This window comes from Silurus aristotelis, assembly GCF_946808225.1.
Source record: "Silurus aristotelis genome assembly, chromosome: 13".
Lineage (NCBI taxonomy): Eukaryota > Metazoa > Chordata > Actinopteri > Siluriformes > Siluridae > Silurus > Silurus aristotelis.
Genome location: NC_139586.1, coordinates 11,818,319 through 11,833,230, shown reverse-complemented (window position 1 = coordinate 11,833,230; position 14,912 = coordinate 11,818,319). Strand labels below are relative to the sequence as shown.

Below are 14,912 nucleotides of genomic sequence, written 5' to 3'. Positions count from 1 at the left end.
TGACTGAAACATGATAGTTTAATTATTGCTTAAAAACTGTATAACAGAGGTATGGGTTTGTTATTTATTCACCCAGAAACCCACAAAACACGCACTTTTGTTTAAACGTTTGTTGCTGTTGATTAAAGGCTTTGCCGTGTGTGCGGTCGTGTTTATTCATAGTAGGTGAAAGAGAAATCGTAGAAGTGTGTGAGCGGCTGTTCCTGAACAACACTGCTGTGATTGATGTGTTTGATGAATTTCAGAGTTTCTTTGTCTCTGTACACTAATGCCAGAGAATTGTCCTCAGGATAAATGGTCAGGAGCTGCACACACACACACAAAGGAAAAATATTAAATCTTTAGATACAATCCAAATATAGTGAAAGTCGTAGGTCACTGACATCAGTTAAATGTGTGTGTATAAATGAAGCGGAAAATGTACAGATCGTTTAGAACTATTTTTTCCAGGAGAAAGAGTTTGAGAGTTGTGTTTCCCTGATCATGTGTAGATACCACAAAACATTCAGGAATATGTAAATTAAAGACTATGAGACTCATTTTATGTAATATAGTAAGTATAGAAATGTAGTGTATTTTTTGTTTTTGGAAAATTGGTTAGAAATCCAAAATGCTGGCCTTAGACTTCAAACTACAAACATGCTAAAAGTGTGATGCCATCACAGACCTCTTCATCTTCGTCATGTGCGATGTACGATGTAAGTCCTCCAAACTCCGGCTTCCACCCTAAAACAGAAAATAACTTTTAGTTGAAAAAGAAAGGAAAGAAAAGAAAAGTGGAAGGACAGAAAAATGGCAGTCAGTCAGTCAGTCAGAGAGAGAAGTGACACAGGTGCCTGAGAGAAAGAAGATTGTGTCTGAGTGAAGAAGGGTGGGTGTCTGAGTGAAGAAGGGTGGGTGTCTGAGTGAAGAAGGGTGGGTGTCTGAGTGAAGAAGGGTGGGTGTCTGGGTGGAGAAGGGTGGGTGTCTGGGTGGAGAAGGGTGGGTGTCTGGGTGGAGAAGGGTGGGTGTCTGGGTGGGTGTCTGAGTGGAGAAGGGTGGGTGTCTGAGTGGAGAAGGGTGGGTGTCCGAGGGATTAGGTCTTTCATGAGGAGCGAGGTGGGTGTCTGAGCAAGACAGAAGTCAAACTTTTTTGTTAGTAACACAAGAGTGAGAGCAGGACAGGTGATAGAGAGTCAGGCAGGTGTGATGTGGGTATGATGTGAGTTACCTGAGCAGCCTAAATGGAGCAGCAGGTCCAGTCCAAACTCTCTTTTTACAGAGTCATGCAGCAGAGTGTAATCACCATGAGACCAACGACGAAGCTCACCAACACACACCGGAGGACCTGAAACACCAAGCGCACACATAAACAAAAGCGAGAGAGAGAAATATAAGCATCTTTTAAACTTGCGTGCTATTTTATTTTAATATTTAGAATTGAATAATAAATATTTCCCACTCTAATTGTGATGTCCCAATAAAAGTCAGATAAAAAGGAAAAAGGAAAAGAATTCCAAGTCTTTCCAAACTGAGTAAAGTCTGATCACCTTGGTTTTTTTCCTCAGTTGATGAATTTGGATCATTTTTCTCATCCTCTCTGGTGTCTATGCTGCTTTGCCCCTCCTGCCCCTCGCTATTTTCCCCTTGCTCCTCGCTCTCATCATCTGCAGGAGCGAGAGCGTGGAGGCTCAGCCCGGTCAGGTTGGAAAGCAGAAGGAAGAACGCCTCCGATGAAACTAGATCCCAGCATTCTTTTAGACATGAGGGTAAATTCTGCAGCTGTGCTCGGGCATAACACCTACACACACACACACACACACACACACACACACACACACACACACACACACACACACACACACACACACACACACACACACACACACACACACACACACACACACTTACTTTCAGTGAATGAGTGGCAGCAGAAAGAAATTTTGTGGAATAATAAAAATAAATAAATAAATAAAAATAAATAAATAAACCTTTTATTGGGTGGTCCTCTCCTCTCCCACTCGATTGTAGCTGATTGTAAGGCCTCAATCACCTGGTTGTATTTCTCCTCCTGAAAAAGTTAAAAATAATGCATGGAAAAATGTGCACATCAACTACTTTCCTATAACAAGTGATTTATTGCACTTACACTACAGAGTTTTTCCAATTATTGCAATTAAATGTTTTGTTTTTTTAGGTAACAGTTTTTATCTGTTTATATGTTGTTATATTATAAACTATCATTTACATCCTGTTTTGCCTATGTCGAAGCACCTATAAACAATAGTTTAAAATATTTTACCAGCCTCATTCGTCAAATTCGTCAAATGTATTTAGTGCCTCGGTACATTATTAAAAATTACCACGTTCACCATATGAGTTAAAAACGTGCAAAAAAAACTCCATTTAGTTCAGTAGGGTCATTAGGAAATATGTACAATAGATTACTCACTCTGTATGGAAATGCAGCTGTATGTTATTATGGTAACAGGTGTTTATGAATCAGCATATTCATTTAGAACGCTGATTAAACTGATCCCATATCTATATATTTCTTTTTACATGGATGTGTTTGAGAATGTGATCACCTGGAGAAAATTCGGCAAACGGATTTCTGAAGTGTCCTCAAACTCCTGCTGTACCTGGGCCTGATAAAGTGGATCCATGTACATCTCATTTACCCACTCAAATAACACAGACTCCTAAAAAACACACACAAACACCTAAAGCTTTTTCTGGTAGAAACAAATCAGGCAAATATGAAGAACTTTGTTCAAAAAAAAAAATCCCCTTTAAAACATCAGCACAAGTGTACCACGTTGCTGTGTAAACCTGATCTGGAAAACTGTATTATGGTATGGAATGCTTGTGTTACTTCACACTTAGCTAAATGCTGCTCAGAAGTGATGTCATGGTATTTCTTGTTAGATTACATTAGATTTAACTGTCATTCTGCAAAGTACATGTACAAAGCCAAGAAAATGCAGTCAGCATCTACCCAGAAGTGCATAAGTGGCCTGTTTACAATAAAGAGTTAATGCTAACTCTAGTTCCGAGATAAAACACTGTAGTTCTGGGGGTGGAGTTTTGTGTACATTGGTTCAAAAAGTACAAATATAATAATTGAAATCTCGACTATTCAACTCGACTATTCGTATAATTGTTTGAGACCTATTCAAATGAAAAAAATAAAAATAAATAATAAAAATAAAAAAATGAAACAAAAGTCAATGGCCTGATATAAACCTGACTCACATCTGTGAGGATGTGTGTGTGACGTGGAAGTGTTGGTTCTGTGTAGCGTAGAGGTCTCTGCAGGGACGGGCCATGAAACCAACCACTCAGAGACAAGCGGCATTTATCATCTGTAAGAACTTCTGACACCTGAGAGAGAGAGAGAGAGAGAGAGAGAGAGAGAGAGAGAGAGAGAGAGAGAGAGAGAGAGAGAGAGAGAGAGAGAGAGAGTTAGAGTTAGAGTTAGAGTTAGAGTAGTTAGAGTTAGAGTTAGAGTTAGAGTTAAAAGAAATAATGATACTTTCACACCCAAAACTACATTTATGAATCTAAAGCAGAATGAAACTAAATCGTTTGTTGAACTAAACTGTGATACAAAGCAGGAGGAAAACACAAGTATTGGTACTTATTAGAAAAAATAGAAAATAAAGTACAGGCAGATTCTAAAGAGTGACACAAAGCAAAATGGAATACATTTTGTTTAACTTGGTCAAAAAAAAACTAAAAAAAACAACAAAAGCAGGAGTTAAATAACATCTACAGTAGATTACAAAATACTTTCATACACAAGTATTTAACTGTTTGTTTTAGATTCTCACAGCAGATTAATGCAGTAAAATAAGCACTAGCTGTATTTACTGCATTAATAATTAATTACCAGAAAACTGTGAACTTTGTGTGTGTGTGTTTGTAATGACCTGATGGTAGGAAACAGGAGAGACCTCAAAAAACAACAAAGTGTTCCAGCATGGCAGGAGGGACTTTACTATGCTCACTGGCTCATAGTGTTCTGCGCACACACACACACACACACACACACACAATATTTAAGTCTTTTAAAATTTGGATTGTGATAAGATTGTGATAAATTTTTTTTTATAACAGCCTAAAGATAAAGCTTTAAATGTATATTTCTAGCTGCTGTAATGAAAGTTAGCTAAGAATGTTAGCTAAGTCGTTTCAGTGATGTCACAAAAGTAACTACAGTATATACATCCTTTTTAAAGTAGTGCAGAGGAAAAAGAAACCAAGGGAGGTGAATTTATAGAAAAACAATCATGCTGTGTATAAGCTCCACACACACCGTCTGTGTTGTATAAATCTAACGTTCCTCCATCACTCAGGTTCCATGGAGGCACCAAGTAAAGAATAAACGCAACTCTCCGGCCTTCGAGTTCGTCATCGTGACACAGCAGGACGTCTGTGAAAAAGAGAATACGAGCAACAGTGAAGTGGTTACGCTTCTCACACACACACTCACACACACACACACACACACACACACACACACACACACACACACACACACACACACACACACACACACACACACAGCAGCTTGTTATTTCGTTACCCGTGTGCTCGTATTTCGCACAGGACATATCCACAGTCGGCTCTAAGTCCACTCCTAATACCTCGGACAACCATGAACGGAATTGGAGGAAAAGAAGTGACCTAACAGACACACAAAAATGTTATTAATTATTACATAAAATCACAAATATTATTGCATTTGGAGCACTTCATAAACACGAAAGCTCATACCTTATTGCAGAAATGTGATGCTCTTTCCTCTTTTTTAGATCACCAGACTGTAAAAAACACGAGATTTGCATTTCTTTAAATCAGGACCTTTAAAAATCCCAACCCAAATTAAAGACATCTGAGCTTGCCGAGATACCTGCTGAAATTTGTACAGGTCGTTGGATTTGCTGTGAAAATGGAGTCGCAGGAGTTCATCTCTCAAATTCTCCACAAAGCCTTCGTTTTGAACAAAATTGGCGATTTTACAGTGAGGAAATGGCTCACAGTCCAACTGCACACTGCCTGCAAACATGTTTCTGATGTTACTTCATTTTTATATAACAAAGTCACACAAAGGGAAACTCCTGCACAGAAATATTTTCACATTAAAGACAAATATATATATATATATATATATATATATATATATATATATATATATATATATATATATATATATATATATATATATAAAAGCAGCCATCACTTCGATCTGCTTGGTTTTCATTTAAACAGGGAGAAAAAAATATTTATCCCTTTGACTCCTCTGGTATGCCAAAATATTGGCACCCTTTAAATATTGATAAAAGATACACATTATTATTCTTTCTAAAAGGCACAGCAGAAATGTGCACTGAGGAGTGCCAATACTTTTAAAACCATGATGTGTTACGTCTTGCATTAAAACTGTTTGACATTGTGTGTCGAAGCTCCAACTTCATCATGTGGTAATCATCACGTTAATTTTAATTCTTTATGAATGAGTAAATCTCGTGCAGAGGTTATAACAGGAAATCTGCTACTGAATTCAATGCATGTCAGTTTGATCAGATACACCTCCCCACACACACACACACACACACACACACAGGGAAACAGGATGGGGTTTGTAAGGCGCACGTGCGCTGCGCACGAACCGTGAGAGAAACTCGTCTTTTTCCTCCAGGCTTCTTTCATTCCATTCCGGATCACTTCATCCTCCAGGTCCGAGCTGATAACTGCGACTTCACCATCTTTACTCTTTTTAGCACTTTTCCCTTTATTTGTGTCGCCCGAGCGCCGTTTAGTAGACATGTCAGCCTCCAAGTAAGAAAGCGAGTCCGTCGCAGGAATTTGACGTCATCAAACCTTCGCTCAATTATTTTTGTCGAGGAAGGATTTCACTTCTTTTCCTATTACCCACCAAGGATATAAAACAAACAAGTGTATATGTAACATTTACAAAGAAAATACAATGTATTTGAAAAAAAAAAAAAGTGATGAAAAAAGTTTGGTTGAGTCTGTGTCCACTGTAGCCTAAAAGTCCTGTTCTTGGCTGAAAGATGAAGAACCCGATGAGGAAAGTCTTCTTATGTTGTTTTTCACCACCAAGATTTTAAGAAGGTTTTTGTTGCTCAACACAGTTGTACAGAATGTTTATCTTAGTTACTGTCTCTCCACTGGTTTGCCTGAACCAGTCTGGCGCAGAACTGATCAGTTTATGTTTTTCTCATCAGTCTGCAAAATTTCTACAGACCGTTGCGTGTAAAAATCCCAGTAGGTGATTAGTAGTTTCTAAAAATCTCAAACCAAAATGCAGTGAAGCTCTTGTATAATTGTATGTAAAACATTTAAACTACTGGCACGTGACTGGCGTGAGGTGACATGCAACTGTATGAGACAACATGTGTACAGGTGTTCCAATAAAAAAAGTAATTTATATTACCTATATAATACTTTGTCATGTAATTCTTTTTTATTATTAATGCAAACCACTTCATTAGAACAAACTGTCTTTTTTTATAATTTTTTAGTAAGACTTGTGAACAACCATATCAATAATGACAATAATTTAAAATATATATTTAATAAATCTCATTACAATACACACATTATTTTGTAAACAACATACAGAAAATATTAATGAAAATTATTTCATTATTGCAACCTTTCTCAGCTCCACTCCACTGCTGACAATAAGATCATGCTGAGGAGTCCCCAGGTAAGCCGCCGCCCACTGCACCAGCTGCTCTGGGACCCTGCAAAAACACACACACACACACACACACACACACACACACACACACACACACACACACACACAGTCTTTTTACAAAGCACACTCAACTAAGTAATAAATAATAATAAATAATTGATTTATACAATTTGTTTGGTCATATATAGAAGGTAAAATAATTTGTTTTGTTTGTATTGTAATTAGTAGTGTATTTACTTAAGTATTTTTCCCTATTGTGTTTGCTATGCATTCATTTTCAATTAGACACATAAAAACACCAACACAAAAAGTTAAGATAATATGAGTGTGTATTCTGCTTTTTGTGCTATTTACAAATGTATTTTAATTTTCCTTTTTCATCTGGACTTACTTAAACTGACTCAGAGCCGAGGCCACTTTCGGACAAGGTTCATACGTGTATGCGAAACTGCTGCCGTCTGAATGAACCTGTTGGTGGCCGTTAAAGAAAAAAACATTTATTTCCAACACAACTGACTGAGATTTTGCGTGACTGTGCCAAGTGTGTGTGTGTGTGTGTGTGTATTTTATATAATATGTGTATATAATATATATATATATATATATATATATATATATATATATATATATATATATATATATATGTATATGTGTGTGTGTGTGTGTGTGTGTGTGTGTGTGTGTGTACACCTACCCGGCTTTTTTTGGCAGTTGGAGTGTGTGACACATGGGGGGATATTTTTTGGGGATTGCCTGTTGGGGATTGTTCTTTCAAACATGTGGCTGCAATGTGTTCAGTTAATGTTAATGGACTTGGTATTTGTGGCTCCTGATGCAGGTTTGTGGTTGTCAGGTCACATGATGGTCCTGGTCTATGAAATGGTTGACTGATGACCGTGGACTCCTTGGCCGAGCCACTGTTGGTGAGCAGCGAGCGACTGCCTGGTTGCAAGAGTAAATCCACGCTGCCTACAAATGACCAGAAAGATGAGGAGATTGTGAGAAGAAAACCACAATTATTTGCTATGTAATCCATAAACATGCTTAGATCTTTAAATGTATTTATTATATACATTTAACAAAATAAATTTACAAAATGATAAATTTACAAACATTATATAGAAAAAAAATGTAAATGTAATTTTTTTTACAATATATATAAACTATTTAAATAAATATGCATTTATTGAAGTTTGAATTTTAATATTTCATAATAACAGTTATAATCATAAATAATAAAAACCAAAATAAAAAAATGTGTTATCAATATTATTATTAATATTACTAATACAAATATTTGGAAAAATAAACACTACAACAACAAACACATCCCCCAGCCTGTGAACAAATATTAATATTTATATATCCACATACCATAACTCCTAAATTATACACACATTATTCATACAAAAAAAAATGGAATGTAATCTATTTATTCAACCATTCTATATTATAGATTATAATTAACTGTTGTTTACTCTATTTAACTCACATTTGAACACATGCTACTTATATTGTGCAGGTTTTTTAACTTAAAGCTGGAACACTGGGTGTATTGCACTAATTTAGCAAAACAATAAATTACTCTCTGAAGATAATGATGGAATCAATAGCAGGTCACCAGCAGGACCGAACAAATCCCAGGGGCTCTCTTCCTGCCCGTTCTCTCCTCCTCCTTCTTCTCTTTCTTCTTCTCCTTCCCCATCTTTAACACACCAGATGTCTGAGAGACCAGGAAGAGAAAAAGCTGTGTGTGTGTGTGTGTGTGTGTGTGTGTGTGTGTGTGTGTGTGTGTGTGTGTGTGTGTGTGTGTGTGTGTGTGTGTGTTAAGGGCGGGGGGAAAGGGGGTGGGGGGTGGGGTACAACAACATCGCAATAAGATCCCTTGAGTAGCATTTACTCTCCTCAGCATTTCCACTTTACTGCTCCTGTCTCTTACCCGGTCTTGTGTTGTTCAGAGTAAGCTGATGCCCATGTTCCAGCCTATCCGAAGCCATGGCAGGCAGATCTCCGCCCTCGTCCTGCAACATGACTGGCCGCTTCAAGGTTTCTCCTACGTGAGGAGGCACCAGTCCGCTCCAAGTTTTGTTCGACACACCTGAGCACAGAAACATTCAAGGGGGAAACAAAAACACACACATGGAGAAACTCGTCTGGTGGAATTCCCGAAGGTCCGCAATGATAAGGAGCAATTAATTAGACGGGAGACAGTACAGTACCGGGATCAGCTGTCAACATCTCCTTTTGCTCCTGTGGGATCAGGAGATGAGACACAGGAGTGCTGAAACTCTCCTCACCCTGGAAAAAAAAGCCACACACCCACACACACTTGTTTGGATGTTGTACTGACAGCTGGTACCACCTAGTTGCTATGGATACCATCTTACCCTGCAGCGAAGTCTGTCTCTGTGCCAGCGAGTATGTGTGGCCATCCCCAGGTGACCCACGGTGGGTGCGGTTATTTTCTGGATTGCATCATTCAGGAGGTCCGTGATGAGGTCGTTGTACCATGCCCCCAGCAGACAGGAAAGTGGTAATCCTATATGAAAAATATTATCCAACAACAACGAACATTTTCAATTGTATTAACTGCAAATGTGAGAAGTCCGGTTTAGAGGAGAATAATAAGATGTGTATGCGCAAATGCTCATGTATGTATGTATAAAAATGAATGCGTGTTTGTGTGCATGTGTGTGAGACCAACCTGACTGGGAGCTCATAGTAGATTCTGAACTCTCCTTCACCAGGGATCTGAAGTGGAAAATAAGATGTGACATCAGGACAGAGAAAAGAGACCAACCAACTGATCACACACACACACACTTATATTCAGTGTTTATTGTATGAAGGTAATGGAAATATACCCAGTTGAAAACATGCATTAATTAAGGCCAAAAAAAAAGTTGTACAAAAGTAATGGCACCCCATGATAGTGGGAGGGGTTACTGTGTCTACAGTAGTTGATGGCCTGCAATTGCTGAGCTGCATTAATGAACGCTATACCGCATATCAAACACCATCATGTAGTGTTTGGTCGTTTTAAGGTTTGCATTTTATGGTGGGGGGGTTTTTGGGGAGTGGCCTAAGCTAAATCAGGTGTTACATAAACACATTTGGTAATTTAATGCATTTTTTATTTAGTCTGGATTTGACACAAAGGGATATTTAAACATAACTTTGTTATAGATAAATTAGAATAAAATAATTTTACACACACACACACACACACACACACACACACACACACACACACACACACACACACACATACCGCCACGTCCTCAGGATTTGTTGTTTGACTGACAGAAGCGTCGTACTGAAAACAAAGGAGAGGTTTTGAAATATTGAAGGTTTAAGCTGTGTATTTAAAATTGAATTATTGTGTATGGTGGAAAAGGTCTTACCAGCTCGGAGGCCGGTGATGCAGAGTGACTCGACCCACGGTGACAATGTGATGAACAATGAGATAAAACTGACAGGTTGTCTAAAAGAAGAAGAAAAAAGGGAGAGGGGAGAAAAGTAGTTTATTATTTTTGGTGGAGACCTAAAAGGAAATGAAAAAGTAATAAAAGTAATGGCTGGAAAATGATGATCCTATAACAAGTAATAAAGGTAGTGTTATTATAGTGTTATTGTTGTAATCGATGTTCAATTGAGATTGCATTCATATATTTAGATATTTATATAAAGTGCATCTGTACCAGCTCCGGGTCCATGTGAAATTGCAGCTGGAAGTTTCGCACTGACACTGTCGTGTTGTCTAAACCTGAAAATGTGTCTCTCTCCTCTAACCTGAAATACACACACACACACACACACACACACACACACACACACACACTGTTTATTACCGACACAAAAACCTGAATGTATTTCTATCATTTTGTTTTTATTCATCAAGTGAACCTTTTTATTTATTCAGGTTTGAGCTCCAGGTTGAGCTTATTTACATTATTAAGCTTTGCAATGAGAATAAAATAAAATTAAACAAACAAACAACAAAAAAATTTACATTTAGGTTAATAGTTTTTTTATAATTATCTTTTTTTTATATAATTTTTTTTGTTAATTACATAATAAATATTACCGTTACTGGTGACATTATACTATTATTGACAATACATAAATCTTAAAATTATTAAAAATAAACAAATACATACAAATAATAGATATTAAAGTCTCATTAATGTCTCATTAATGCAAAATGTAATGAAAGTGTGAAACATGATCAATTATAATAGGCAAAGACATTCCTACTTTCTAAATATTTTAGTTCATTTTATTCCTTAACATCAAATTAATAAATAAATAAACAAATAAACAAACATAATAACATTACAATATGTATTCATGCAAGAAATCCTTTCATATCTATATGATTATTTAATAAAATGATGTGTGGGTTTTTTGTTATTAAAAAACCCCCAGCAGTTTGAGAACAAATGATTAATTTAAGTAATTGTTCATATACAACACTTTTCTGATACATAAATACAGTAAGAAATATTTATATTCATTTATATTAAGTGAACAACTTATTATTTAATTCTAATCTCATATCTTATAATATTTGGAACAGTATCAAAATCTTATTATCTATTTAACTCTGATTTGAACCTAAATGAGATCACCAGAGTGTGTGTGAATCTGAGTCTTTAAAAACAACGGAAGGCTGAAACATGCATTTTATAAGTTTTAATTCTATATAATCTGGTGCTAAAATCCTCATGGAGTAAATTCATGAGAAGAAAAAGCTACTGTGTTGAGTTTGTGTTAAAAACGTTTTTAAGTGTGTTTTGGATCGACAAGTTCAGGCTGATTTAACACACCAGGCTGATGATGATGATGATGATGGTGATGATTATAGTGTAAAATTAGTCGAGGGCTCAGGTGTTTAGTCGCTGGTGTCATAACACATAGTTAATAAGTTGTGTGTGTTGTACTCACTCCTGCATGCGCTCCCAGGCGCCTGCGCTGAGCACCGCGGGAATAAACACAGTCCCATCAGACAGGAACAGCATGCAGGCATCGCTCTCATCCGTGCGCTGAGATTCGGTCAAGTCACTCACCTACACACACACACTTTGTTTAACATATTATTGCACATAGACACAGTACACACATCCACTCCACCTTTTTATTAGGGCGTGACTCCAGAGGTGCCACAGGGGTGAACCTCTTTCTGGCGAAACACACAATAGGCTTCCATATCCGTCATATTATACGGGAATACAAAGTTCTGTTTACAATAAAATAAAAAGAGGTTACACCCGTATTCTGTAAGAACCACATCTCGGTTTCCTATAGTGATTTACCAGAAAGTGTCGCAAATGAGTTAGAAACTCGCAAATGCGAAGAAAAAGGGCAGAATTCTGACTGTATAACTCGGAATTACGAGTTGTTAGTTTATCTTTTACAATTCTTAAGGAAAGAAAGTCAGTTTGTATCTCGCAAATCTCAGAAAAAAGTCAGAATTGTGAGATAAAAAGACATCGAAATAACATTATTGCATATGGCGGAAACGGGCTTCCGTAGTTTCTTTATCAAGTTAAATAAATAAGCAAAAACACCGATTTTTATCCAACCTTCTGCTGTACACTTAATTAATCATTCCGGGTTAAAAAAAAAAAAAAAAGCAGGTCAGAAATCCGAGCCTCACCCCGACTACATGAGCTCTGACGCTAATTTCTCGTTGCTCTTCGCCGTAGTTTTCAATCAGCTGCTCGATCCAAGGCTCCGGTTTACTCTCAGTCCTGTAGCGACGCATTATAGCGCCAAATACATCTAAAAAGATATTTTCAGGACGTTTATTTACACGTTTATTTACGTTTATTTGTTTCTATTTTTATTCCCCGCGCTTACAGCTGAAATGTTGCGTAATTTTTTTTAACCAACATTCGGTAGCTGAATTGGCGGCTCACTTCAACGCTACGTTCGCGTTTTCGCTCCGTGTAGAAACACGCAGAGGTTTTAAGTTCCGAGTTGTATTTAAAAGCATCGGCGAGACTCTGCTGCCCTCTTAAGGAAACAGAGCGAAGTAACGTAGAGAATTAATCCCTACGGGGGAAACTGGCTGATTTAAAACTTCTCTAGACTTTAAAATACACAAAAACTCACAATATACAACAAATAAGAAAGAATAAATGCACACATATACATACAATATACTTAAAACATATCCTATACTTCTACTTTCGGCTGCTCCCAATAGGGGTCGCTACAGAGTCTTTATGCTAATCTGTCCTTTACATCAGCCTCTTTCAAACCAACTACCTGCAAGTCTTCCTTTACCACATCCATGAACCCCTATGTTCCTACCTCCTACAGTCCTGATTTCTTATTTTTTTTTAGCGTGTTTGTCACACTTTAATGCTTCAGATCATCAAACTAATTTAAATATTATTAAAAGATAACACAATTGAACACAGCATGCAGTTTTTAAATGAAGGTTTTTATCATTGAGGGAAAACAAAATCCAAAGACTTTGGAGTGGCCTAATCAAAGTCCTGACCTAAATCCTACCGGTTAATGCTCGAAAACCCTCCAATGTGGCTGATTTACAACAATTCTGCATAGATGAGTGACCAAAATTCCTCCACAGCGCTGTAACAGACTCATTGCAGGTTTTCGCAAACGCTCGGTCGCAGTTGTTGCTGCTAAGGGTGGCCAATCAGTTATTAGGTTTAGGGGGCAAACACTTTTTCACACAGTTTTGGATTTCGTTTTCCCTCACTAATAAAAACCTTCATTTAAAAACTGCATGTTGTGTCCACTTGTGTTATCTTTTACTATATTTAAAATACTTTGATGATCTGAAACATTAAAGTGTAACAAACACACTTTTTTACACTACTGTGTATAAATATATATATAAAAATATATATATACACACACACACACACACACACACACACACACACACACACACTCACACACACAAACCCGATTACCAAAAAGTTGGTACACTGTACAAATTGTGAATAAAACCAGAATGCAATGATGTGGAAGTTTCAAATTACAATATTTTATTCAGAATACTACATAGATGACATATCAACTGTTTAAACTGAGAAAATATATAATTTTAAGGGAAAAATAAGTTGATTTTTAATTTCATGGCATCAACACATCTCAATAAAGTTGGGACAAGGCCATGTTTACCACTGTGTGGCATCCCCTCTTTTTTTTATAACAGTCTGCAAAGGTCTGGGGACTGAGGAGACAAGTTGCTCAAGTTTAGGAATAGGGATGTTGTCACATTCTTGTCTAATACAGGCTTCTAGTTGCTCAACTGTCTTAGGTCTTCTTTGTCGCCAAATGTTTTCTATGGGTGAAAGATCTGGACTGCAGGGCGGCCGTTTCAGTACCCGGATCCTTCTTCTACGCAGCCATGATGTTGTAATTGATGCAGTATGTGGTCTGGCATTGTCATGTTGGAAAAATACAAGGTCTTCCCTGAAAGAGACGACGTCTGGATAGGAGCATATGTTTTTCTAGAACTTGGATATACCTTTCAGCATTGATGCTGCCTTTCCAGATGTGTAAGCTGCCCATGCCACACGCACTCATGCAACCCCATACTATCAGAGATGCAGGCTTCTGAACTGAGCGCTGATAACAACTTTGGTTGTCCTTAACCTCTTTAGTCTGGATGACATGGCGTCCCAGTTTTCCAAAAAGAACTTCAAATTTTGATTAGTCTGACCACAGAACAGTTTTCCACTTTGCCACAGTCGATTTTAAATGAGGCTTGGCCCAGAGAAAACGCCTGCGCTTCTGGATGTTTCATGTTTAGATACGGCTTCTTTTTTGACCTATAGAGTTTTAGCCGGTCACGGCGAATGGCACTGTAGATGATGATAACTTTAAACTCTTTGCAATTTTTCTCTGAGAAACTCCTTTCTGATATTGCTCCACTATTTTTCACCACAGCATTGGGGGAATTTTTGATCTTCTGCCCATCTTGACTTCTGAGAGACACTGCAATTCTGAGAGGCTCTTTTTTTATACTCAAGCATGTTGCCAATTGACCTTATAAGTTGCAAATTGGTCCTCCAGCCATTCCTTATATGTACATTTAACTTTACCTGCCTCCTAACCTGTCCCAACTTTTTTGGAATGTGTAGCTCTCATGAAATCCAAAATGAGCCAATATTTGGCATGACATTTTAAAATGTCTCACTTTTAACATTTAATATGT

At 37.4% G+C, this 14,912-nt stretch overlaps 2 protein-coding genes across 7 annotated transcripts; both read right to left on the bottom strand.

Moving 5' to 3' along the window:
- On the bottom strand, positions 1-5,965 carry ogfod1 (2-oxoglutarate and iron-dependent oxygenase domain containing 1). The gene is made up of 13 exons (XM_083558547.1): positions 5,655-5,965; positions 4,895-5,040; positions 4,759-4,805; positions 4,568-4,668; positions 4,298-4,414; positions 3,912-4,003; positions 3,235-3,363; positions 2,568-2,681; positions 1,971-2,050; positions 1,530-1,780; positions 1,211-1,327; positions 668-726; positions 1-305 (listed from the first exon to the last, which is right to left on the bottom strand). The coding sequence occupies exons 1-13, from the start codon at positions 5,809-5,811 to the stop codon at positions 153-155; spliced, it is 1,563 nt and encodes a 520-aa protein (XP_083414673.1). The 5' UTR covers positions 5,812-5,965; the 3' UTR covers positions 1-152.
- A 602-nt stretch (positions 5,966-6,567) lies between these two features.
- Positions 6,568-12,682, bottom strand: acd (ACD shelterin complex subunit and telomerase recruitment factor). Of its 6 annotated transcripts, none has more exons than XM_083558561.1 (13): positions 12,372-12,682; positions 11,660-11,781; positions 10,414-10,504; positions 10,117-10,196; positions 9,984-10,028; positions 9,417-9,463; positions 9,100-9,251; positions 8,932-9,010; positions 8,652-8,810; positions 8,298-8,459; positions 7,407-7,681; positions 7,104-7,180; positions 6,568-6,755 (listed from the first exon to the last, which is right to left on the bottom strand). In XM_083558561.1, exons 1-13 carry the CDS (start codon positions 12,477-12,479, stop codon positions 6,647-6,649), a joined length of 1,506 nt encoding a protein of 501 aa, XP_083414687.1. In that variant the 5' UTR covers positions 12,480-12,682; the 3' UTR covers positions 6,568-6,646. The 6 variants fall into 6 exon arrangements, with proteins under 6 accessions (XP_083414687.1, XP_083414689.1, XP_083414688.1 ...); XM_083558563.1 differs by having other exon boundaries at positions 8,334-8,459; XM_083558562.1 differs by having other exon boundaries at positions 8,298-8,435.
- Between the last annotated feature and the right edge of the window lie 2,230 nt (positions 12,683-14,912).

Excerpts from the sequence above, each read along its gene's own strand:
- ogfod1 (XM_083558547.1), bottom strand. The coding sequence starts at position 5,811 with ATGTCTACTAAACGGCGCTCGGGCGACACAAATAAAGGGAAAAGTGCT. Across the intron at positions 4,806-4,894 it reads ACCTGTACAAATTTCAGCAG|TCTGGTGATCTAAAAAAGAG; the intron begins GTATCTCGGCAA and ends TGTTTTTTACAG. Across the intron at positions 4,004-4,297 it reads AGATTTATACAACACAGACG|AACACTATGAGCCAGTGAGC; the intron begins GTGTGTGTGGAG and ends GTGTGTGCGCAG.
- acd (XM_083558561.1), bottom strand. The coding sequence starts at position 12,479 with ATGCGTCGCTACAGGACTGAGAGTAAACCGGAGCCTTGGATCGAGCAG. Across the intron at positions 8,811-8,931 it reads GATGTTGACAGCTGATCCCG|GTGTGTCGAACAAAACTTGG; the intron begins GTACTGTACTGT and ends TTCTGTGCTCAG. Across the intron at positions 7,682-8,297 it reads TCCATCATTATCTTCAGAGA|GCAGCGTGGATTTACTCTTG; the intron begins GTAATTTATTGT and ends GGTCATTTGTAG.